This window comes from Dendropsophus ebraccatus, chromosome 8 (genome assembly GCF_027789765.1).
Source record: "Dendropsophus ebraccatus isolate aDenEbr1 chromosome 8, aDenEbr1.pat, whole genome shotgun sequence".
NCBI classification, from domain to species: Eukaryota; Metazoa; Chordata; class Amphibia; order Anura; family Hylidae; genus Dendropsophus; species Dendropsophus ebraccatus.
In genome coordinates this window covers 19,411,492-19,438,766 of record NC_091461.1, presented here as the reverse complement: position 1 = coordinate 19,438,766, position 27,275 = coordinate 19,411,492, and the positions used below count along the sequence as shown (strand labels likewise).

At 42.9% G+C, this 27,275-nt stretch overlaps 1 protein-coding gene across 5 annotated transcripts in view; it reads left to right on the top strand.

The window, feature by feature from the left end:
* SLIT1 (slit guidance ligand 1) overlaps nt 1–27,275 on the top strand; it is a 259,852-nt gene that overhangs the window by 214,897 nt on the left and 17,680 nt on the right. For all 5 annotated transcript variants that reach the window (XM_069979970.1, XM_069979973.1, XM_069979971.1 and 2 more), the window contains 11 exons: nt 48–191; nt 1,476–1,619; nt 3,355–3,521; nt 3,652–3,784; nt 5,433–5,501; nt 7,313–7,384; nt 9,890–9,961; nt 10,052–10,123; nt 12,906–13,069; nt 14,721–14,845; nt 22,972–23,066. In XM_069979970.1, coding sequence (XP_069836071.1) covers nt 48–191; nt 1,476–1,619; nt 3,355–3,521; nt 3,652–3,784; nt 5,433–5,501; nt 7,313–7,384; nt 9,890–9,961; nt 10,052–10,123; nt 12,906–13,069; nt 14,721–14,845; nt 22,972–23,066 — 1,257 coding nt within the window. The remainder of the gene's footprint in view (nt 1–47; nt 192–1,475; nt 1,620–3,354; nt 3,522–3,651; nt 3,785–5,432; nt 5,502–7,312; nt 7,385–9,889; nt 9,962–10,051; nt 10,124–12,905; nt 13,070–14,720; nt 14,846–22,971; nt 23,067–27,275) is intronic.

The window sequence follows — 27,275 nt, the reverse complement described above, 5'->3', positions numbered from 1 at the left end:
AGGTATATGACATAAACATAACAAATCCAAATTCATGTTTCTAACAGCAATCTGAGCAACAACAAGATCTCGGAGATCGAGGATGGGGCGTTCGAGGGTGCGGCGTCAGTGAGTGAGCTCCACCTGACCGCCAATCACCTGGAGTCTGTACGCAGCGGCATGTTCCGGGGTCTAGAGGGTCTCAGAACATTGTAAGTACAAATCATTTTACTTATACTACTTATATCTCCCTATATTGAACAGGTTCATGCTGCCTGACTTCCTCTATTCCAGAGGGATCATACCTATGACACCAGCCGTGAATGGGGTTCTGAGATATCAGGGCAATCCCCGGCGGCCTAGATAGATCTCTACCATTTTATGTATAGGGAGAGATAAATCAATCACAGCCAGTGGGGTGTGAAGAAGACCCAGAGTCCATTCCCAGCCAGTGTTATAAGTATCCTGAGGGGTCCATCCCTGTTTCTGAACCTGATGAGAGATCCCCTTTAAAAACTGACATTGCAACATTTCATGGAGTTAAAGGGGTTTTCTTAAGATGCTGATCAATTATCTACAAGATAGATGATAAGTGATTGATTGGGAATGTGTCACCTAAATTTTGTATTACTGATTAGAGTCAGATACTAAAACGTGTTCTTTTATTCTAATCCGTTTCTACTTTAGCTGACTTATTTATTTCACTTTTTGTACATTATTACAGGGGCTGCCATATTGCCTGGGCTGTTCTTAACAGCATTTAGTGACATGCTTTTTGGCAAGACTCATGGACATAGATGACAATAGACAGAGTCTGTCCCCTTGGGATGAATGTGAGACATTACTGAGCGTACTCTGTGACCTGTGAAAAGCTCATTCCACAGGGAGCTGCTATTGTCTCCTCTATATTTTGATGTCACATGACGCTGTAATACTGTACAGATTACTTTACAGCAGCCTCCTCTTAACACCACACACACAACAGGAAGTCTCAGTTTAGTTTTAGCCCCAGATAGAATAAAGATAGAAAAATGTAAAACTAGAAATTTTTTTACCAAAAATAAAACTTTATTTTCTGATGAGACATTCTCTTTAAAAAAAAACAAAAACATTTATTACCAGTAATACATGGGTGGGTTCTATCACTTTTATAAGCAAGAGTATTCTGCATTCTCCTTGCTATAATGACAGACTCCCAATGGACCCATTATAAGTGGCTGGTGCTGTTGGTCACCATTTGGATCCATGCCTTGCCTTAGAACCAGAAGCCAAGATGCCAATGTGAACAGAGCCTTACACATGACCTATTATGTTCTGTGCTGATTTCATGGCCAATTGTGTGTTAAATATTAATGCCGATCCTCTATACACTGTACACGCACATGAATGAGCATCGGAGACGATGCATAATTCTTCTCCCCGCGTTCAATTTGCATTCCGTGTCATTGACAAAACCGAAGCTAATTCCTCCGCATATTAATTTTTCTTTCTTGCAGGATGTTACGAAATAACAAGGTGAGCTGCGTCCACAACGACAGCTTCACCGGGCTCAGGAACGTCCGACTCCTGTCCCTGTACGACAATCAGATCGGCACCATCACGCCCGGGGCCTTCGACACCCTGCAGTCACTCTCCACCTTGTGAGTAGATGTCTATGTCCTGTAATCATATGGAGTGGGCCAGATCAAATAATCACAAGAAACAAGTATCCAAATCCAGATTACATAATGATGCCAAATAATAGTACCAATATAGTAGTGCCTAGGTGCCAATCAGGTAGGTAGACCTGGCTGTACGATGAGAGTTTATCCTTAAGGCACAGGAGTCAAAGCAGCAGGCCTCCAGCTGTTGCAAAACTACAATTCCCATCATGCCTGGACAGCCGAAGGCTGTCCAGGCATGATGGGAGTTGTAGTTTTGCAGCAGCTGGAGGCCTACAGGTTTGACTTCTCTATAGTTCCATACTTACAGCAGTCTGTCATAATCACCAAACTTTGCTAAAACTATGGGGGTGAAATTTGTCCATTGAGGAGCAAGAAGAGAGACCACTAATGGCCAATAGATGGCGATGTAGAGTTTCATTTCACATCTTTGCAGATGAATTCTGGGGACTGTTTCATCTCATACATGTGCAGTTATAGTAGAACATAGTCACATCCTCATAGGTTTCTTCTTCTGGCCTATAACCTTAAAGGGGTTATCCAGTGCTACAAAAACATGGCCACTTTTACCCCTCTCTTGTCTCCAGATTGGGTGGGGTTTCAAACTCAGTGCCATTGAAGTAAATGGAACTTAATTGCAAACAAGAGAGGGGGAGACAAGAGAGGGGGAGAAGTGGCCATGTTTTTGTAGCACTGGATAACCCCTTTAACACTTAACATTGTGAAGGCGCCAGGGCAGGATGTGACGTCATATAGGAAGACGCACAGTATAGCAAGATGCACAATATAGGAAGATATGCGGTATAGAAAGGCACTCGGTATAGGAAGACGCACAGTATAGGAAGACGCATGGTATAGGAAGAGGCACGGTATAGGAAGAGAAAGACACACAGTATATGAAGACACATGGTATAGGAAGATGCGCAGTATAGGAAGCAAAAGACACACAGTATAGGAAGAGAAAGACACACACGCACAGTATAGGAAGAGAAAGACACACACGCACGGTATAGGAAGAAGTGCGGTATGGTAAGAAGCACAGTATAGGAAGACGCACGGTATAGGAAGAAGCACAGTATAGGAAGAAGCACAGTATAGGAAGAAGCACAGTATAGGAAGAAGCCCAGTATAGGAAGACGCATGGCATAGGAAGAGGCACATTATAGGAAGATGCACAGTATAGTAAGATGTGCAGTATAGGAAGACACGCAGTATAAGAAGACGCACAGTATAGGAAGAAGCACAGTATAGGAAGACGCATGGTATAGGAAGAAGCACAGTATAGGAAGACGCATGGTATAGGAAGAAGCACAGTATAGGAAGACGCGTGGTATAGGAAGAAGCCCAGTATAGGAAAACGCACGGCATAGGAAGAAGCACATTATAGGAAGATGCACAGTATAGTAAGATGCACGGTATAGGAAGACACGCAGTATAGGAAGACGCATGGTATAGGAAGTTGCACAGGTTTTGCAAGTGGATATCAGAATTAAAAATCTCATAAGACAAGTTCAGTGTTCGGCAATGTGCAGATAGCCTATAGAGAATAAATGGGAGTGGTGGCTGAATGTGCACATAGTTGTTCTTTCTCATCCCATATACCTAGATGGATGCCTATGTGATCATTCTGGGAAGGACTATATTAGGCCTGAGCTTAGCTAAAGACAAATAAATGCTCGTCTTATGTTTTAACCCTTGCGTTATATGTCTGCAGGAACTTACTGGCGAATCCCTTTAACTGCAATTGCCAGCTGGCCTGGCTGGGAGACTGGCTGAGGAAGAGGAAAATCGTCACCGGGAACCCCCGATGTCAGAACCCGGACTTCCTGCGGCAGATCCCTCTTCAGGACGTCGCCTTCCCTGACTTCAGGTGTGAAGAAGGTAAGCTGGACTTCAAGGGGTGCTGAATATCTGTGGGTGCGCTCTGTATACAAACTACAGGTGCCCCAGAACTGCACCAGCCTATAGGTACCCGGGTGTAATACTGTATATTTGTGCTTTATCTACACAGGACAGGAGGAGCTGAGTTGCGCCCCCCAACCGCAGTGTCCGCAGGAGTGTACGTGTCTGGACACCGTGGTGCGCTGCAGTAACAAGCACCTGTTATCTCTGCCTAAGGGAATACCAAAGAACGTCACCGAGCTGTAAGTCCTACTGTGCCGGGTGCCCGGATCTGCTGCAGAAATCCAACATGCATCTGGATAAAGCTGCAGAAATCCATGCACAGGCTGCAGCAACATCCCCATTCACATGGATGGAACTTTTACTTCTATTTCTGCAACAAATCTGCTGCATGTCCACACACCCTTACTTACTTCCTTATTACTTACTTATGTTGTCTATTATATTTTTTATGGAACCTCCAACAATGGCAGTAACATCACTATACGTATGTGTGGGCACTAGGCCGGAGGACAAGTGAGCGCGACCTCAGCACGTAGACTAGACATAGATTTAAAGGCTTTTCTGAAGCTTTTTGAGCATATTGTAACTTTACAGATTACTTGTTTTATCTTATGGTGCTGGCTGGTGGGACAAGTGTGTTAGAGCCCATCTTCTGCCAGAGCTGCAGTCTGCATTCTACTTAGTGTGTATGTCACATCTCCCAGATAGATAGATAGATAGATAGATAGATAGATAGATAGATAGATAGATGGATAGGAGATAGATAGATAGATAGATAGATAGATAGATAGATAGATAGATAGATAGATGGATGGATGGATGGATGGATGGATGGATGGATAGATAGATAGATAGATAGATAGATAGATAGATAGATAGATAGATAGATAGATAGATAGATAGGAGATAGATAGATAGATAGATAGGAGATAGATAGATAGATAGATAGATAGATAGATAGATAGATAGATAGGAGATAGATAGATAGATAGATAGATAGATAGATAGATAGATAGATAGGAGATAGATAGATAGATAGATAGATAGATAGATAGGAGATAGGAGATAGATAGATAGATAGATAGATAGATAGATAGGAGATAGATAGATAGATAGATAGATAGGAGATAGATAGATAGATAGATAGATAGATAGATAGATAGATAGATAGATAGATAATAGAGATACATAGATAGATAGGAGATAGATAGATAGATAGATAGATAGATAGATAGATAGATAGATAGATAGATAGATAGATAGATAGGAGATAGATAGATAGATAGATAGGAGATAGATAGATAGATAGATAGATAGATAGATAGAGTAGATAGAAGCAGAGGGAAAGCTGCACATCCAAATCCCATGTGGCGAGTGCTGCAGGAATCAACTCCCCAGGCGGGGGATTCTTCAAATATCCAACGAATAGTCCGTACCACACCAGCTCAGTGCATAAGACACAAGATGCGACGTTTCGGATCCCTCACGGATCCTTTCTCAAGCATGGATCCGTGAGGGATCTGAAACGTCGCATCTTGTGTTTTATGTACTTTTTTAAAAAAATCCACTTTTTTACCACCTGAGCTGGTGTGGTACGGACTATTCATTAGATAGATAGATAGATAGATAGATAGATAGATAGATAGATAGATAGATAGATAGATAGGAGATAGATAGATAGATAGATAGATAGATAGGTAGGAGATAGATAGATAGATAGATAGATAGATAGATAGATAGGAGATAGATAGATAGATAGATAGATAGATAGATAGGAGATAGATAGATAGATAGATAGATAGATAGATAGATAGATAGATAGGAGATAGATAGATAGATAGATAGATAATCAATAGTTTCAGGCTTTGATGTTGTTTTCTCTTCCAGATACCTGGATGGTAATCAGTTCACAATGGTGCCCAAACTGCTGTCTACATTCAAGTATCTGCAACTTGTGTAAGTATATCTATATCTATCTATCTATCTATCTATCTATCTATCTATCTATCTATCTATCTCCTATCTATCTATCTATCTATCTATCTCCTATCTATCTATCTATCTATCTATCTATCTATCTATCTATCTATCTATCTCCTATCTATCTATCTATCTATCTATCTTCTATCTATCTATCTTCTATCTATCTATCTATCTATCTATCTATCTCCTATCTATCTATCTATCTATCTATCTACTATCTATCTATCTATCTATCTATCTATCTATCTATCTATTTACTATCTATCTATCTATCTATCTATCTATTTACTATCCATCCATCCATCTATCTATCTATCTATCTATCTATCTATCTATCTATCTCCTATCTATCTATCTATCTATCTATCTATCTATCTATCTATCTCCTATCTATCATACAGGAGCACAGAACATCATTATCTCCGACATGGGATAGGTGGGAAGGGGATAAATCCGCATATAAAGTTTAGTAACTGTGATGACCTGTTCCTGTGCTCTTTCTCCGTCTCTGGTCCTAGTAATAAGCAGGGGCTGTAGCTGTGGGATTGATACATTGCTATGATAGATAGAATGCGATCTCCCACAATGCACTGCTCTCTAGTAACCAGAGAAAATAGGAGTGGAATGGAGAAAATATGTAAAAAGGCTGAAGATCAGTAAATCACAGGTTTTATGAAGTTACTCACCGCTTTATGTGGCTTGTAAATGGTTCCTCCTCGGAGCGGTATTACGGAGGGTCACCTGTCATCCGGCTTTTATTACAGTTTTGTTTTTCTTATTTTTTTTTATCTGGAGGTGGAATGCAGGTTCTCTTTGTTGTATGTGAAAAGTAATATCTTTTGTCCTTCTTCCCCCCCGGCATCCTCATAATACATGCAGTCTCCATTTACCACAGCAGCTTTAGGATTTTAGCTTTTTATTGTAAAGTTACATGTAAGTCCTGCTACCATACTGCATGGGATGTGCTTGAATACCATTTTGTTTAAATAAATATATATATATATTATAAATATCTTTAAACAAGATGGGAAGGTTATTCTGAGGTCACGTTGCTGTGATTACTCCTCCCAGCATTACAAAGAAGCTACAATGTTGCAGATACAGCCTGCCAGGGACTTGTTTACATCAGCTGTCTCAGAAGGGAGGAAGGAGGAGGAGGAGGAGACAGAGAGAAAAGCTCACACACAGATTTTTATGTCTTAAGCAAAAAGCAGCAGCTCAGAACTGGGGGAAGGAGACTGAATAGATAATAACAAGTAGGGAAGGAATTGTTAGTCTCGCCATGGGCAGCAACATATCAAAAGTTATGTTTGTGCGGAATACCCCTTTAAGGCCCAGTGCAATCTAAACTTAAATGACACTAAGGGTGCGTTTAAACACAAAGATTTATCTGACAGATTTTGGAAGCCAAAGCCAGGAATGGATTTGAAAAGAGGATAGATCCCAGTCTTTCCTTTATGACCTGATCCCTGTTCCTGGCTTTGGCTTCAAAGATCTGTCAGATAAAACTGTCTGTGTAAACGCACCATAATACTTTAGGGAGCACTCTAATAAGTAGAGATTGGCAAAATTAAAGCAGCCCTTCATTGTAGTTAACCCCTGCCATGCCACACCAGGACCTGCTACCCTCTCAATATTCCTGGGCACTGTATTGGAGACTCAGGGGTCACACGGCTTAGTGGCCATACCCCTGTCTGTAATGTTATATATGAAGTGTGTGACTATTGATAGGGAATGGAGATTGGTTATTTCTCTGATCACATCTGATCTCTTGTATTTTACAGAGACCTGAGCAACAACAAAATCAGCTCCCTCAGCAACTCTTCCTTCACCAACATGAGCCAACTCACCACGCTGTAAGTGATTGTGTGCGCACAAGGTCGGCCGTGCACGTACGTGATGCGCGGGCTCTGTCTGCGCTCCTCACTGCCGCCGCCGCGTCCTTCTCAAGGAAAAACCTTTCATTTGTGTAAAAAAGCCGGTATACATAAGGCAATTAGGTTCCGTTCCATTGTGAACCGTCAGTGTGACCGCCGAGCGGGAGGAGGACAAACAGTCCTTGGCGAATCTATTATCAAGGCTCCCAATGTGTGATGTGATCCTTATACAGAATGTCACTTCATATTCACTATACATACATATAGGTAGAATAGGGGGCTATTATAGTATTATATCGATAGCATCCACCTGTCAGGCTGGCTTTTATTGGAAATAAGAATCCACACATCAGTATTTCTATTCAAACCCTAGAAACCAGGATCAGTGATGTCCTCTGGCACTAGGGGTTACCAGGCAATGCGTAATGTAGTGCATCCATATAGGACTGACCCATTGACTTCTATGGGAGCCACAGTATAAGTGCAGATCCTATTATTTTGCATTATGGATTGGCAGCCACACACAGATCCGTTTTGCAAATGGAGGCTTGGACGACCCCATACAAATCCATGGGTCCTTTTTCTGTATTTATATCAGAATCCTGATTCCTGGGCGGGGTAGAGCCACACCTCATTGACACATTCTATTTAGTCATACATTTCCAGGAGGAATAACAGGGATGACACAAAAGCTCCAGGCTTCATTATTGTTTTTAAAGGAATACTCCAGCTTACACTGAACCACTGTGTTATGGCTACAGCACAGCCTTATGGTCCTTTTAGACGGATCGATAATTCGCCCAATCACACGATTAACGATTTTGAATGAACGATGTTTTTTTTATAACGATCAGCGTTTAGACAGAACGATACATCGTACGGAAAAAATTTTTGCGATCGCTTAAGCCTATCTCACACGTAGGTGAAATCGTTGAAAGACTGTTTACACGGAACGATCGGCGAATTTTTGGTGAACGATCAACGACGATTTGAGAACATGTTGAAAGATCAAAATGAACGATTTCTCGCTCGTCGCTTGATCGTTCGCTGTGTTTCCACGGAACGATAGTCGCTCAAATGCGATCATTATCGTGCAAATTCGAATGATAATCGTTCCGTCTAAAAGGACCATTAGGTTACAAAGGAATTCAGAGAACACTAGAGAAGTCATGCTCCGCCTCCATTAGGCTCGACTTAAAGGGGGGGTCAGAAAGGTGTCAGAAAGTTATACAGATTTGTAAATGACTTCTATTTAAATATTTCAAGCATTCCAGTACTTATCAGCTGCTGTATGTCCTGCAGGAAGTGGTGTATTTTTTCCAGTCTGACACAGTGCTCTCTGCTGCCACCTCTGTCCATGTCAGGAACTGTGCAGAGCAAGAGAGGTTTTCTATGGGGATTTGCTGCTGCTCTGCTCTGGACAGTTCCTGACATGGACAGAGGTGGCAGCAGAGAGCACTGTGTAAGACTGGAAAGAATACACCACTTCCTGCAGGACAAACAGCGGCTGATAAGTACTGAAAGACTTGAGATTTTTTAATAGAAGTCAGTTACAAACCAGTATAACCTTTCTGACACTCGTCGTTATAAATAATATTTTTTTTTCACCAGAGTACCCCTTTAACCAATTGTGAAAGTTGGAGAATTAATTGTATAGACAGCAATAAAGTGTAAGCTTGTTATAGGGAGGCATTGGGTCCCTTTATCTGTTGGGCCCCTGGCTCAGGCCACACATATAGTATATTATATAGTATATATATATATATATATATATATATATATATATAGTATTAAAAAAATATAGTTTACTCCTAATGGGCCCATTGAGTTTAAAATATCACTGTTGTTTCATTTCTATTGCAGAAATCAATAGTACAGGCGATTTTAAGAAACTTTGTAATTGGGTTTATTTGGCAAATATGCCATTATCTGCATTCACTGCTTATTATCAGGAAATCTCGACTCTTTTACATCAGTCAAGTCCTGTCTGTTCTATGGAGAGGGGAGGGGGGAGGAGGGAGATTAGTCGCCAGCAGAGAGCAGAGAACAAAGGACTACACAGCAGGAACTGTGTGAAAGCCGGAATTCAGAGGTCAGAGAGGTCAGTGCTGACTGTCAGAGGAGATAGCCGGTGATGTAGCTGTAAATTAACTGTTTGTTGTCCTGTTTTGGTGCATCATCTCCCTCCACCCTCCCTTCTCCATAGAGAATCATGAAGACACGGGGGAGAGTTTCAAACTGATTTTTCATGACACAAATGCATTTTTCGGCTAATAAACCCAATTACAACGTTTCTTAAAATCGCCTGTACTATTGATTTCTGCAAAAAAAATTTAAACGAAAGTGACACTTTAATAGACTGACATTGGGTCCATTTTCCCAGTATATATGGTAACTTTGCAGGACATAGTCTGTATCCTCTATCCCAGATACATGAGAAATCCTTGTCTCCATTACTGAAGGTGATTGTATTCCTTCCCCCAGGATACTGAGCTACAACTCCCTGCGGTGTATTCCTCCTCTGGCGTTTGAGGGGCTGAGATCCCTGAGGCTGCTGTAAGTAAAGGTCCTCTCCTGTATTACTGTCTGTACGGATAACAATCCAGTGTTAATTATTAACCAACCTCCTCCAATTGTGTCATCTAGGTCGGTCCATGGAAATGACATTTCTACTCTGCCAGAAGGAATATTTTCAGATGTTTCTTCTCTGTCCCACTTGTAAGTAGACTTCAGACTCTGTTCGCACCTACCTCACGCTTCTTCATATGGGAAATTTATTATGGATTCACATATTATGGATACAGTCCACAGCAGTATAACACATGTACATGAAATTAACAAACCATAGCAGATGTTGAACTTGTCAGCTTGTCTGTATCTGCTGTGGATTGTCACGACAGGTTTCACTTTTTTCGGTGCAGCAGGGGTGGAATCGGAAGTAAAAGTCACATGTTGCACATATTTCACCACAAATACTTGAAACATCTTATGATTTACAGTTGTCTACTGCATTCTCATAGTGTACCATTGTAGTGAGTCCTTAGACCGGACTACCCACATTACAGATGTTATAGTAAAATCAACCATCAGTCCTCCAGTATGTACTTTACATAGGTGTTGTATGAACTGACAGCTATTCCTTCCTCCTGGATCAAGCATGTATGCATTCTGACTGGGGGAAGGGGAATAAGCTGCTGCCAGACACCTCCAGGAGTATATCTCTTATGAAAACTGCCTATTCCTTCTAATTTCTTACATTCTGCTTTATGGGGATAGTTAAGAGGTCACCACTGAAATCATCAGGTTTGGACAACATAAAAGGAGTTATCCCAGTATTTAAAGGAGTTATGAAGCATTAGGAAAACATGGCTGCTTTCTTCTAGAGACAGCACCACTCTTGTCTCCAGTTTGGGTGTAGATTTTGCAACTACGTTCCTTTAAAGTGAATGGAGCTTAATTGCAAACCCCATCTGACCTGGAGACAAGAGTGGTGCTGTCTCTGGAAGAAAGTGGCCATATTTGTGTAGGGCTGGATAACCCCTTTAAAGAGGATCTGTCACCCCGGCTGCCACCCCCCCCCCAGTGGAGCCCGGCATACTGAACCCTCCCTGGACCCGGTCCCAGGGAGGAGAAATTGGTGCTCAAAGCCGGGGGGTCGGGTGGGCTCTGCCCCGGCAGCGGGGGTGACAGGTTCTCTTTAAGGGAATCTGTCAACTCTAGATTATGCTCAGGTCTTAAGTATTAAAGTGACTGTACCACCAGGCCCAGACTGAAGCACTGGAGGCGGGCCGACCCACCCTTAGTGGGAGGAAACCCCCGCCCCTCTATGATACGGTTCCATTGATTCTAATTGAGTCAAGTCATGGAGGGGCTAGGGTTTCTTCCCACCGGGGGTGGGTCGGCCCGCCTCCAGTGCTTCAGCCTGGGCCTGGTGGTACAGTCACTTTAAGGTGGATGTGCTGAACCACAGCATGCACGCCGCCTCCCTCCCCACCTCTCCCTGGCTTAAAGTGCACATCAGGCACAACATTTTTTTTTTTTTTTTTTTTTTACATTACCCAGTTGGCCCCGAGGCAGGGATCCCAATGCCGTGGGCCTTTTTTCTGAAACTTTCTTTTGTATCCCCTCCCGACTGTGACGTGGCCCTGTTTATCCTAATGGAGCCCCGTCACAGAGGGGAGGGGATATCATCATACTGGGAGGCACCGGGCCTAGCTCCAGTGCATAGAGCTGTGACTGACACCGAGTGCAGGAAAAGAGGGCCGTGCTGGCTCCAACATGGTGATGTAAAAAAAATGCTGTACCTGATGGTCCATTCACTTTAATTGATTGACTTACAGGGCTCAGATTGGGCACTACAAAACTACAATTCCCATCATGCCTGGACAGCCAAAGCTAAAGCTTTGGCTGTCCAGGCATGATGGGAATTGTAGTTTTGCAGCAGATGGAGGGCCTGAGTTTGACCCCCCTGTCTAGTATCTGACAGGTTCCTGCACCCTCCACACACACACGTATATATGAGCAGCTCTTGGTTTTGGGATCACGTTAGATCGCAGGATCTCGACTTTGTTTTTGTAATAAAACCAACACAGATATTTTTGGGAGTTTGTGCCCCTTCACCTCCACCTGTGGCGTTTTCTCTGGTCGCGGCCTTTGTAGTTGTGTGATCATTGAGAGCGTTGTGTGTTTCCAGGGAGCGCTGCCAAACTGGTTCCGTCTTTTACTCAGCCTTTTGTTTGCTTTGGCGCTCGGTGTAACTGCTTTTCATACTTAACAAAAAAACAATTCCTCCAGTGGCGGAGTATCTCCAGGAATGCTTTTCTCTCCAGCGTGATTTATGGCGGCGGAGCACACGGTGCCTCACAGCTGTTAAACAAAAGGCAAAATAGCAGCAAGGAAGCTTTTAGGTGTTTGCAAATGTTAACACTGCCCTCAGCAATTTATTCCAATCTGCTGACTGCTCGGCAGCGCCACCTGGTGGGAGGATTTAGGTTTATCCTTCTGTTCTGACATAAGGGAAGAGTTTAGCTACGAGACTGTTCACACACTACAGTTATGTTACATGTTTCTGCCACATAACTACATGATGACAATGCAGCGCCATATCCTCTAAATACAGAAATAAATAAAGGGAAAAGCAGGAAAGAAGAATAATTAAAGGGGTTATCCAGGATTGGAAAAACATGGCTGCTTTCTTCCAAAAGCACTGTCACACCTGTCCTCAGGTTGTGTGTGGTATTGCAACTTTGCTCCATTCACTTCAATAGAGTTGAGCTGTAATACCATAAACCAACTGAAGGTAAGAGTGGTGCTGTTTCAGAAAAAAACACACACAAAAAAAAACAGCAGTGTTTTTCTAATTCTGGATGTCGTTTTTTTGTCTAAAGGAAGGACTAAAAAAAAAAAATATGTAAATCCAGTCTTATGCTGCTTGTTGCTGCTGCAGAACCTCTTGCAGATGTATTAACTTGTGTTTTGGCTTTATATTTTTTTTCACTAGAGCTATTGGTGCCAACCCATTGTATTGTGACTGTAATCTCCGCTGGCTGTCGAGTTGGGTGAAGACTGGGTACAAGGAACCCGGCATTGCCCGCTGCACTGGACCCCCTGAAATGGATGGGAAGCTTCTCCTGACCACACCAGCTAAAAAATTTGAATGCAATGGTAATGAAATCCACGTCTGTCATTGTGTTCTGTCCTCGGGCATTTTCAATAGCATAGATGGGTGCAGAGTAAAAAGAAGTTTCTTGTCATTTTTTTATGTGGATTCTATTATCTATGGGCGCTGCGAGAGTCACACCTAAAACGGCTGCATTGATTGTAGAAAATCTGCAGAAGAAATCCAAGAGTACGGCCTCTGCTTTCTGCAGTAGATCCTAAGGCTATGTTCACACACTGTAAGAGACTGGCCGCTCCGTAACCCGGTCGGGTCACGGAACAGCCGGTCTCTGAAAAGGTCATTCTGGACGGTACTGCAGTACCGTCCGGATCATCTTTAGTGCCACTTAGTTCTATTGCGGGGGCATCCATGTGCGCTCACATCACAACTCCCCACTGCTCACTATGGAGCGTACGGCCGGAGCCGCTTGCTCCACTGTGTGCACTTACAGGGTTTTCTACGGCCGCTATTCACTGAATGTCAGTTTTCTACGGCTCCGCTGGGGATCCCGGCCGGAGTGTATACCATGTGTATACACTCCGTCCGGGATTCCCTCAGAAGGCAGCACTACGTAAGTTCCATGGGAATCACGGCCGTTGTAACAAAGGCCGTGATTCCCACGGAACTTACGTTGTGTGAACATAGCCTAAAAGAACAAAAAGCATGGATATTGGCCTAAGCTGGGCACCCTCTAAGTATCGTGCTAAAAAGTTGGTTGTATGTAAAATTGCTGACTTTAGCGGTGGTACTATCTGAGCACTGTATGGCAGTATTATTTCTTGGATATTGTTGGAAATTTCCCAGGGATTTTCCCTTCATCAGGCCTATGTTATTACAGTATATGTATGTATATATATATATTTAGACTCCTCCACCATGATGCCTGCTCTCCTTTGTCTCTTCCCATCTCCATCCAGAGCCACACGCTATGAAAACCTTCCTAGCCCCACTGATGAGAATAGGGTCTATATATACTCAATCGCCCACAACCACTCCTATACAATAGCCGTCATCGATTTTTAGGGGGTTAAATAGCTGTAAATAACGTGGCCGAAATGAAAAGCCGTCGGGCAGTATATGAGGCCCGGCGGGGGGGCGGCACTCACTAATACCTTTTGTTTACACCCGGAGGAAGTGGACTGGTTTGTCTTTCCCTTTCTGGCTATGGCTCTCCCCATGAGCCGCACTTATTTGCTCTGTCACAATGTGACATCCAGTGTGTTACAGTCACGTCCGTCCTCTCGTGCAGCTGCACGGGCCTCAGCTCTTCAGTCCTCCTCTCCGACGCTGATTAAAATGACCTTCAGCTCCGATATTATGTGGGTTTCACAAAAAAAAAAAAAAACCTCCTCCATCTGTCCCTCAGAATCACAGCACATCGCACTCCCAGCTACAGCTCTCCGACCTGACTCTTGTTTTAGGGTCACTATATTTATGTTCCTCCTGCGGGTTACGGAAATCTGATTTACGACCCCGTTTTCCTACTTAACGCTCTACAAGGGGCGCCTATTATTTTTTATCTGCAATGCATTATTTAAATTGGCTCTTCTAAGGAGCTGCCGCAGTTATGGGCAGGATGCGGCCGCCATATTGGGATGAAGAACAGAAAAAAAATATATAGATTTAAAAAAAATAAAATCTTTTAATTTCCCACAGGACCACCGAGCTTGAGTATCCAGGCCAAGTGCGATCCATGCTTGTCCAGTCCATGTCGAAACCAAGGCAGCTGTCAGAATGACGCAGTGGAGTATTATAAATGCGTCTGTCCGACCGGCTTCAAGGTATGAGATGGTGTCGTTGTTTAAAACAAAGAAAACAGCGCCACACCTGTTTATAGGTTATGTCTGGTATTGCAGCTCAGCTCCATTACAGTGAATAGATTTACGCTGCAATACCACATACGACCTGTGGACCCGTGTGGCACTGTTGTTCAAATTTTTAAAGTTTTCAATCACAAGGGATATACCACAAAAAAGGCACATTAAAGGGGTTATCCAGCACTACAAAAACATGGCCACTTTCTTCCAGAGACAGCACGCTCACTCTTGTCTCCAGTTTGGGTGCAGGTTTTGCTGCTCAGTTCCATTGAAATGAATAGAGCTTAATTGCAAACCGCACCTGAACTGGAGACAAGAGTCCTGTTGTCTCTGAAAGAAAGTGGCCATGTTTTTGTAGCGCTGGATAACCCCTTTAAGGTGTTCTTGTGCTTGCTGGGACCCCCACCCATCAGCTAGTAATCCCCTAAACTTGTTTTGGAAGGTATGGCCATTCAATGGTCGGAAGTTCGGAACAAATGTTCGGAAATATTTTGGGCCATCCATTTTTGGCATTGTTGACCAGAAATAAGTGAAGAAGAATTTGGCAAATTATTTGGGGCGGGGGGGGGGGGCTTAAAGCATCATGTAGAGACTAGGGGTACAGCGTTGTATGAGATCTGTGATATCCCAGAAAGTTATGCGACAAACAGGTGTGCGTGTCTTTGAAGGAGTCGAGCAGCATCGCTGTCAGTGAAAGCCTATGGCCGCCTTAATGCACGTTCTTCTAGAAGAATCACTCAAAATTATTGGAAAAACCTAAACCCTATCTCCTTGTCTACATACACTCACAATTGCGTATATAAGTATACCAGGAGAGGGGAAATTATCTACCTAACAAAAGGTACTGATTGCGCCTGGAAGTAAAGGATGTACAATTATAAGACGCTGATATTTTACATATTCTGAATCTATTAGTCGAGTATCCCCCCCCCTCCAGTCGTGTGACAGGTGCTGTAGAAAAAAAATTTAAGTAAGAAGATTATTTATTTATTTTTTACTATTATTTTAATCCATAAAAATAAAATCCTTCACCTGTAATTCACGAAGCACAGAAAATAGGAGAGGCCTCCACTATCTGACCGTGGAGTATGGAGGCCGCTACTATGGAGTAGTAGACTATGGTGTAAGGGGGTCAACATTGGGCTTCTTTCCCTCTGCAGGTAGAGGATATTGTATGTTGCTTTAAAGGGGTTATCCAGTGCTACAAAAACATGGCCACTTTTCCCCCTACTGTTGTCTCCAGTTTGGGTGGGGTTTTGAAACTCAGTTCCATTGAAGTAAATGGAGCTTAATTGCAAACTGCACCTGAACTGGAGACAACAGTAGGGGGAAAAGTGGCCAAGTTTTTGTAGCGCTGGATAACCCCTTTAAGGAGACATATTCTTGGGTTGTTTAGGTTGTCTTTTTGATGGTATAGTGTGTTGTTGATGGTATATTTTGGAGCCATGTGTGTATATAGCATTTTCTTTTTGGGAACTTCATAGGGTGAAAGGGAGGTGGTACCCAGTGGTGCTAACAAACTCCACGTCCCTGGACTCCATTCAGCTATCTGCTGGCTTGGGGCAATGTGGGCCCAGAAGGTGCCTGATGCTAGTAAGTGGGCTGGTGCACCTCCTCACAAGACTGGGGGAGAGCTCTGAGAGCTTACGTAGGATTGGTGCCCAGGAGTGTATGCTTAGGCCCAGTTCACACTGAGCAAAAACAGCAGAATTCTGTGGCGGTGCTCTCCAAATCCCTCTTTGCTCGTTGTCCTGCAATGACAAAGAAGTGACATGTAATTTCTTTGAGCAGAGAGCGTCAGGAGCAGACCCGTGCGCACCCTCTCATTCACTTACTGCAGGACACCGAGCACGGAGGGATTTTGCAGCGGATAGCTCCGTTTTTGCCAGTGTGAACGGGACCTTATACTATGTTTCTCCAAAAACAAGACAGGGTATTATTTTTTTTTCTCTGAAAAAAGGGCTAGGGTTATGCCCCTACACTGTATTCCAGTCTATATGGTAGTTAGCCGCCATATTGTATACCTCCGTCCTCTGCAGGTAGACCCCATACTGTATACCTCCCCCCTCTGTAGCTCTTCCTTCATACTGTATACATTCCCGCTCTGCAGTTAGTCCCCATAATATTAACCCCCCCTCCCCTGTAGTTGCCCACATACCCTCTGTCGTCCCCTACTATGCATCTTCTTACCCCTCCTGCAGTGTTGAGCAGGTAGGGGCGGAGCATAACAAGTCTGGCCCTGATTGGCTGATGCTCAGCACCCAGTGTCAGGGATCTGATGAGCTGACGTAACTAGGTCTTATTTTTGGTGTAGACAGCAAAAGGACGCTGGTTGACCTCAGGGAGATCAATCAAAACACAGCAGAGACACCATCATGTGTCTCGACATCAGTGTATTTGGTGCCTCTGCAGTGTTCTTTTGCATATTTGATTTCCCAGGGGGCAATGTTCTAGAATACACTGACATCAAGACACGTGATGGTGTCTCTGCGGTGTTTTGGTTGATCTCCCTGAGGTCAACCAGTGTCCTTTTGTATGCACTTACTAGGCATTGCTCCCACTAGCCAGAATCCTACTCCACACTGATGAAGGGCAAATACCCCGAAACAGCTGTCTGTGGATGGATACTTTGCTTGGGTGGTTTCCTTGATTGGAGACATTCCTTGGCTTGGTAGTTCCTTCCCGGAGGGAGTTCACTGACGTTGACACACGTGATGGTTAGTGATGAGCGAATACTGTTTGATCAAATAGATATTCGATCGAATAGTAAGGTATTTGATAATATCGAATATTATCAAATAGTACGCCGAATATTCGATAAATATTCGATAAGCGTTCAAATCCCCTTTCCCTTTCCCTGAGGTGTCATTGTGGACTTGGTAAACCTCCAAGTGGTCGAATAGATGTTTTTCAATAATCGAATACTTGTTCACTAGTGATGGTGTCTCTGCAGTGCTCTTTTGCATGTTATTTTTGGAGTAGGGCTTATATTTTAAGTCTGCAAAATGAAGCTAGGTCTTTTTTTTCAGAGAAACATGGTACCCAAGATACCGGCTATTGGTCTGGCCTTACTTATAGGCCAGAGCCTGGCTTCGTTGAGGGAAGTGAGTAAGACTGGAGTGGCTGCCCACTGGTGGATATTAGTGGGAAATTTAGTTTTTAGATTAACTTTAAATCTAGGAGGGGTGCCATAAAGGGATTATCTGGCGAGGCATAGGAAGTGTCATAGAGGTGGACAGTGAGCTTACCAGCTGTGTAGGCCGACTATGGGTTACGGCCAAGTGTCTTACTAGTTTTGAACCGAATTGCTGCACTGTTCGGGTTCGGCAATGATCTCTGAACCTGAATGCTCGGCAATTGACTCCCGGCAGCCCGAGAAGTTGGATGCTGCCCTAGGGCTGCCAGGAAAACATGGATATGGCCTATGGATATGGCTGAATCCATGTTTTCCATGACTCTCTAGAACAGTATCCAATTTCTCCAGCTGCCGGGAAAGAAATGCAGAGTGGAGGACAGTTAGGCAAGTCCGCTCAACAGTAGTCTCAACCACAGAGATGGTTAATAACTCATGGGTGGTGAACGTTCGGCAACGTCACTTATCACTCCTCGTGGGGCTTGGTTTGAGCTGTTTCGGTGTCAGGGGAAGCTGAGTGTAATCTTAGCTGGTTAAGGAGTCAGTTGGTGGGGTAGTAGGTTATAGGTGTTGATTGAAAATAGCCCCAGACCTGGAAAGAACGAGTACTAGACCCTAAATAGATGCTGCAGGTTGTTGGATGTAGACACCATGGGGGAGATTTATGAAACATGGTGTAAAGTGAAACTGGCTCAGTTGCCCCTATCAACCAATCAGATTCCACCTATCCAGTTTCACTTTACACCATGTTTGATAAATCCCCCATCATATGTTTAAAACATTTTTTTCAAACTAATATTGCAACGCCATAAAAATACTGAAAAACACTTTAAAATGTCATTTTTTCATATGAAGCAGTGACACAAAACACACACACACATACATACATATACAGAGTTTTAAGGTTTCTTAGAAAGATGCGATTTGTAAACATCCCCTGCAGGGCCGGTGGGTGTGAGCGGCGGTGTTACAGATTACCGCACTCAGCAGCTTCTACATTATCTGGGCCACCAGGTCATCTATTTGTATAGAGCTTGTTCACATGAGTCTGTATTCCTTTAGGCCAGGATAACATACAAGTTATTCAACATTAAGGTGCAGCCGGGAGTTTGTGGCTGGAAGAATATATTAATATTTCTGTGACAACATAGAAGACGTTACCACCATACAGCTGCTCCCATGGCCTCCCCAGTCAATGCTATGGGGGAACAAAGACAATGTCATGAATCCCTCAATTTGTAGACAGAACACAGCTAAAATGTGTTTTTAGGGTTTTTAATGTTTTTTTATGTTTTGTACACTTTTAAATGGAAAAAAACCTATGTTTCTTTTGTTTCTTTTTTATTTTCATGTGGATTTTGATGGTTTGAATCCCATCTCCTGTTGATTTTAATGGGAAATCCCACAACACTCTGAAAGTTAAATAAATATGAGTAATCTGAGCATTTTCACATGGATTCTCCAATTAAAGTAAATGGGAACTTTTAAAATCCTGCATAAGAGTCTGCATTTGGCTGTGTTCACACATAGTATTTCCGTCTGTATTTTTTCAACCGAAACCAGGTGTGGGTTGAAAACATAGAGGGGGAGATTTATCAAACATGGTGTAAAGCGAAAACTGGCTTAGTTGTCCCTAGCAACCAATCAGATTCCATTTGATTGGTTGCTAGGGGCAACTGAGGCAGTTTCACTTTACACCATGTTTGATAAATCTTCCCCAGAAACTGTACAAATCATTCTATTATAATTTTGGTCTGTTTATCCCGCATACAATAATTGACAGGTCAAAACATAAGGTAGAGGTACATGGTGGCACTACTAATCCCAGCCCATAAATTGCAAAGTGTGGAGCAGCAGTCAACACCGGCGGTGCTAGTTCAGAGCAAGTTAGGCAGTACAATATAATGAAAAAAAGGAGAAATTGAACTGCACTCACCGTAAAAAATGTCTTTTTCTTTATTTATCCATCTTTGTTAAAATACACATAGGACAAGGTGCTGGACGAAGTGCAGATAGTGCGGCGGCAGACGCCACGGAGGTAAGGTGACAGGCTGTTTCACGCCTCTTTTCCGGCGCTTCTACGGACCACCCTCCTTTCCACGTCATCACGTTATTTAAATATCTTAGTTTACTGTGACGTCAGGATCATGTGATAGTGATTAGTGAAAAACAAACAAATATACATAATATTTATAAAACCAAGGATCCATTGTATACATTGCACACAGATACTAGAGGAGGTTACGGTCTACTCTTTCATTCAGGCCTCCAGGACCTTCCGCCTCTGTACGTATAATCCACAGCAATTCAGTCCTTAAGAGCAAGCGTTGTCTATCTTGTCCTATCTTGCCAGGGACCCTTTCTATCCCGGCATATCTTAAGACTGAGAAATCATTATCATGGCTTTCCCTCATATGATTAATAAGTCTTGTGGCTCCTGTACCCGTTTTTAGGGAGTAAATATGTTCCCTAAAACGAGTACACATGGCTCTTCTAGTTTGGCCGATATAAAATCGGCCACACGGACAGAGAATACAGTACACCACAAAAGTGGTTTTACAACAGATGAAGTCTTTTACGGTAATATCGACACCATTTAAACATAGGTATCTGCCTTTTATCATAGCTGGACACCAGCTTTGTTCCAAAGCCTCCTTGTTGGTATTTTTTACCCAAGATCCATAAAAGCATGCACAGTCCCCCAGGGCGTCCGATAGTGTCTGGGGTGGGTTCTATATTAGAACCTTTGTCCCGTTATATTGACTGGCTACTTAGCCCCTTGTTAGAAAATGTCCCCTCCTTGGTCAAAGACACAAACCAATTTTTGGACGTTCTGGGGGACTGTGCTTGCGGAGAATCCTCCATTCTAGCCTCGATTGATGTTGAGTCGTTATATACTCGCATCCCTCAGGCCTTGGCAATAGATAATATACGGATGTTATTGGAAAAGACGGACAAGAGCATAGAGTATATACAATTTATCTGTGAGGCACTTGACCTAATTCTATCTAACAATGCCTTCCAGTTTGATGGCACATGGTACCTACAGGTCTCCGGAGTTGCCATGGGCACTCCGGTGGCCTGTAGTGTAGCAAATTTATTTTTGGCTGCCTTTGAAATGAAATATATTTTTTCTTCCACTAATGAGTTTGGTAAATACATATACAAATACGTACGCTATGTGGACGATGTGTTCATAATCTGGTTGGGATCAGCACACGATTTTGAATTATTTGTAGAAATGCTCAATACCACAAATGACATGAATATGCTATTCACCTCTAAAATAGATACTGTTCAACTAGAATTCCTAGATGTTTTGGTGCGTAAGGACAACGAGGGTTTAAAAACAGAGGGCTACCGAAAACCCACATCCTCTAATACCTTACTCCACTATAGTAGCTACCATACGGAGTCTACAAAGAGGGCAGTCCCTTACGGCCAATATTTGAGATTGCGCCGCATCAACAGCGATATGGAGTCCTTTCTGCGGCAGGCGGACGATCTTACTCTACGCCTGCTCCAGAGAGGATATCCTAAATCGCTGTTGGATGAAGCCTGTAATAAAGCTAAAATGAAGAATAGACTCACACTATTAAAAGGAGCAACTAATAGGAAAAAGAAGGAGAATAATGACAGATTTGCTTTCTCTTTCAAATTATCACCCATGGCCCCCCAAATCCGCAGCGTAATAAACAAATATTGGGGTATGTTGGAAGGAGATTCCACTTTGGGAGAATGGGTTAATAAAAAACCGTACGTCACCTTTAGAAGAAGTACTAATTTAAAGGATAATTTGGTCCGTAGTAAGTTTATTTCTAAAAAGGATAATTGGTTAAAAAATGATCTAGTAGGAAATTATAAGTGTGGCTCCTGTAAATGGTGTCCAGCTATGATAAAAGGCAGATACCTATGTTTAAATGGTGTCGATATTACCGTAAAAGACTTCATCTGTTGTAAAACCACTTTTGTGGTGTACTGTATTCTCTGTCCGTGTGGCCGATTTTATATCGGCCAAACTAGAAGAGCCATGTGTACTCGTTTTAGGGAACATATTTACTCCCTAAAAACGGGTACAGGAGCCACAAGACTTATTAATCATATGAGGGAAAGCCATGATAATGATTTCTCAGTCTTAAGATATGCCGGGATAGAAAGGGTCCCTGGCAAGATAGGACAAGATAGACAACGCTTGCTCTTAAGGACTGAATTGCTGTGGATTATACGTACAGAGGCGGAAGGTCCTGGAGGCCTGAATGAAAGAGTAGACCGTAACCTCCTCTAGTATCTGTGTGCAATGTATACAATGGATCCTTGGTTTTATAAATATTATGTATATTTGTTTGTTTTTCACTAATCACTATCACATGATCCTGACGTCACAGTAAACTAAGATATTTAAATAACGTGATGACGTGGAAAGGAGGGTGGTCCGTAGAAGCGCCGGAAAAGAGGCGTGAAACAGCCTGTCACCTTACCTCCGTGGCGTCTGCCGCCGCACTATCTGCACTTCGTCCAGCACCTTGTCCTATGTGTATTTTAACAAAGATGGATAAATAAAGAAAAAGACATTTTTTACGGTGAGTGCAGTTCAATTTCTCCTTTTTTTCAATAATTGACAGGTCTATTTTGTACGGCCGCTATTGAGTGAACAGCGGCCATACAGGATAGCCTGTGCTCACGGTCATACTTTACACTGTGATCTATGGCAAATTGGAGTGCGGGCACACCCGAATAAAGTGATGATCACCTGGCCAGTACTGCAGTATCGGAAGGGTGAACATGTCAAACATCAGCCAATGTTAATATCCCGTGTGAACATGGCCTTAAGGTGGAATATTCAGCGTCAATTTTAGCTATGTGAACATGTCCTGAGGCTGAAATCCCGGCCACATTTGGGTAAAAGCAAAGGTCGAAGGTCGATCTTATATAACAGTCATGATTTCTTGTCTTGCAGGGTAAAAATTGTGAAATCTCTCTGAATGCATGTTCCAGCAGCCCATGTGAGAACCAAGGCGTGTGCCACCCCAAAGATGACGCTGGCGGCTTTGTGTAAGTATTATAAGAATTTCCTGCTCTCTAGGTATACGTCCATAATACACATCAGCAGTATGTACATACTGTATTACAAATGAAATACTAACTGATCTGCTTGTGTATTTGTGTACAGTGAGTACAGATGGTGCCTCCTAGGTGCTACAAATAGATGCAAAATAGATGAAACTACTAATCACAGATTAAATACAGATGCATCTGCACTTTAATTCTTCACCATAGACTTAAGTGGGCGTTTTCTGTCTGCAAAATAGATGGAAATAGCTCAAGTTGTGTTTTTATCCATCTATGTGAAGAGCCCTGTAGATTACTTTTCGCTCCATATTACAGTCCACAAAATACCACTGTAACACGGATGCTAAGATGTAGATGCATAGACACACAGCTCTGCTACACATACACAAAGCTTTGTTATACCTGCACACCCAACTCTGCTGTATATACACAGCTCTGCTATACATACACAAAGCTTTGTTATACCTGCACACCCAACTCTGCTGTATATACACAGCTCTGCTACACATACACAAAGCTTTGTTATACCTGCACACCCAACTCTGCTGTATATACACAGCTCTGCTACATATACACAAAACTTTGTTATACCTGCACAGCTAACTCTGCTGTACATACATAGCTCTGCTACATACACACACACACACACACACACACCCAATAAAGTAATCATTGTAACTTCACCTCTGTACATAACTAAATAAATATAAATATGAATGGTTTTTTTCCATCTTTTATGTTTCTGCTGCTCCCTTCATTCCATCATCCATTGCCCCCCAGGGGGCAGTATCTTCCACTTTGGGAAACACTTCTCTAGCACATCAGGTTTAGGTCACAAATATCCCCCACCACACAGACATGGTTCACCAGGTCAGATCCCTAAATGCATTGTAGCTCCCAAGGCTACCAAGAAATGTAGCGCTCTGTCCCCTGCCCAGCCATTCAGTGTACTGTACAGGAGCAGGGACGCCTGTCATTGACAGGAGTACCTGCTCCTGTATATACTTTCCAATCAGGTCATTAGAGAGATTTGCTAATTACCACTCAGCATCCGCCAGTGTTGGCTTACTGTATTCCATACTGTATAAAGCCTAGAACATGTCCATATTAAACATGCGGAAGATAGAAAAGGTATCCATAGAGTGTGTATATAAAGCCTTTGCACTTGGTATGCGACTATCCCCACTTCACCTCGCATCTTAGAGGAAAAACACATCTGAGAAGTTCAGAGAACATACGTCTCCATAACCAAAACACTCAGTACGCCGCACCGGGCGCATTTGCACTTTCAGAAAAAGGGAGGAAAAAAAACATAAAATAACTTTGATAAACATGTTCCATTAAACAACATGGAGACGAGAGTGCATCTTCTGCCTTTTCCAGCGGCTACTTTGCGGCGGAGGGAGAAATAAATAGTTGGGCTAAGAAATATAGATAGATTAAAAAAAAAAATTCTTCTGGCGCATCTGACGGTGAGCGGCAGATACATTAGTTTATAAAAGGTGCTCTTGTGTTAGGTTTGCAGATATTATTGTCAAGGATTTTGTCTGCAGGTGCATTTCGCATAGATTCTTTCAGGCTTCAGGGCCTCGGAGAACATTTTATGCCGCGTTTCTATGGCAACATTTAAAGTTAGTTTCCAGTTTAAGCACCTCTAAAAATGGCAGTATAATTTGCAAACAGCTTGCTTAACGTGTGATTGTGACAACACGAGCCTCCCTTTAGTCTAGTCCGGGATTTTGGAATTGGTTCTTTTACAAAAAAAAATAAAAAAATAATAAAAATTTCGAGGAATTTGTGAAAACCTAACCCAGGTGATTTGTATAACATCCACTGTTCGGATTCATTTACACCCATGCAGTTTTTTGGGACATTGTGTAATTGTTGGCCAGGGGCGGGGCACCGGCTCCATTGTGATGGCACATTATAGGAAATATGATACGTGAACAAAAGCCTCTGGTTTCACCATTCATAGGAGAAGTTCATAGAAAGTGCTCGTACACCCCCAGGGTAAAGTCCTTTGTTGACAAAATACATGAGAGCCTTCCCTCTAAATAACATTAGGCGACCAATGACCTGCATACAAGCGGGGCCGAAAGGAAGAATTATTCTGTAGAGGTTCTCTGGAAGAATGACGCACCACTCCTCTGCTTCTGCTTCTCTATTCCATTGGGAATGATGACTCTTTATGACTTGTTTTCTTATAAGTAATTAAAGCAGGGGTGTAGCTATAGAGGGTGCAGAGGTAGTGGGCACACCCATGACTTGGTGTCTCTATCACTTGAGAAGACACCAATATTAGAAGAGGCACATCGTAGGTGAAGGGCCCTCTTACAGATTTTGCATTGGAGCCCCAACTCTGTACGTTTTTACCTTTTGAATTAAAGGGGTTATCCAGCGCTACAAAAACATGGCCACTTTTCGCCCTACTGTTGTCTCCAGGTCAGGTGCGGTTTGCAATTAAGCTCCATTTACTTCAATGGAACTGAGTTTCAAAACCCCACCCAATCTGGAGACAACAGTAGGGGGAAAGAGGCCATGTGTTTTGTAGCGCTGGATAACCCCTTTAAAGCCTAGATCGCACACACCACAAATACCTTACAGTTTTCACTGACCATTTTTGATCCAGACCCCAGTGTGGGTTTTCTTTGGATGGTTTCCAAATGGTTTTTCTTCTCTTGTACCTTTGGAGGTCTGATATTGTATTAGAACTTCCTCTAGTACTCTGATAGACTTGTTGACCCTGAAAGGAAACACCCTACTGTTTACACTGACTTAAAGGGGAACGCCGGTGAAGAAGGATTTAACCCTGTTCAATCCCCACCCATAAACTTGTGCATAATAGGATTCTATTACATGAATTAGGCCGTTTTTCTGCAGCACATCCTGACTTACACCCTGAAGCTGCTGAAAATCCTCACTTCCTGGTCCACTCTGTCTCCACACCTGTGTTCTCCCCCTCCCTTCTGAGACAGAGGTCACATGATCTCTGTCTCTTCTGTAACCCTGCCCACCACTGACATCACACAGTGATTACACCTGGCCAAGGAGGGGAAAACAGCCTCTCCTGAGTAGTATATGGGAAAGGAAACCCCGTTTTTGTTGTTATATTCTCTGTCTGTCTCTCTCTCTCTCTCTCTCTCTCTCTCTTCAGTCTATCTATGTGGATAAATAGAATGTTTCCTGATTGCAACAGTGTTCTCATCTTCATAGTAAAAAAAGTGTAAATACTAGGCTAGAGGGATTTAAGCCTGATTCATAATGCCCCTTCACCCTAAAATTCATCCCCCCCTGAACCTGACTCCCACCCCATCACCCTAATATTTACACCCCCTGAGCCTGATTTATGCCCCCTCACCCTAATATTCATACCCCCAAGTCTGATTCATGCCCCCATGGTCTCATATTCACCCCCTGACCCTGATGCCTCCTTAGTCTCATTTTCAGACCCCCTTAGCATTCATCCCTCTTCTAAAAGGGGGAGTAAAGTCCCTATATCTTCGGATCTTTCAGAAAATGGAGATGATGCATCTTCCAGACTAGTTTTAGGCCTTGAAGTAAAATTTAACAGGGGAGGGATTAGTTACGCCTTGTATGTCAGTGTTCTCGCACACTAAAGTCTCCTTTGCTTACAAATAACATTACTAATAATACAGTACCTGCAGGTAGAAGCAGACGCCGCAGGGCGCCACAGTCTCTTCAGTTAGTCAATATTATCCTGAGAATATCTGCATTTAAAGGTTTTTCAGGACTTTGATATTGACTGCTTATCCTAAGGATCCCAGACCTGCGCCTCACAGACCATATCACCTTCCATTACACCACTTTACAGGTCCAATTTTCTTGAATGGGACTTAGACTGCTGAGAGCTGTAGTACCAGACAGCGCCACTACAAAATGTATGGCACTATTGCTGGCACACTGCAGCCTCCTCAATCAGCTAATCATTGGGAACATAAGAAGTCAGCCCCCCACCGATCTGATCCAGGAGCACACTTAGATTCTTGTTTCTTTGAATGGACAACCGTAACCACTTCAATGCATTAAAATACTCTTCCCACTATGGGTAAATTGCACTCTACCCCACCTCCCCACCTTTCATTTGAAGTCAGAATAAAGAGCACAATGGTTGTAGCAATTTTTTTTTTTTTTCTCAGAAACCGCACAGGATGATTATCCAAACAGTTTTAG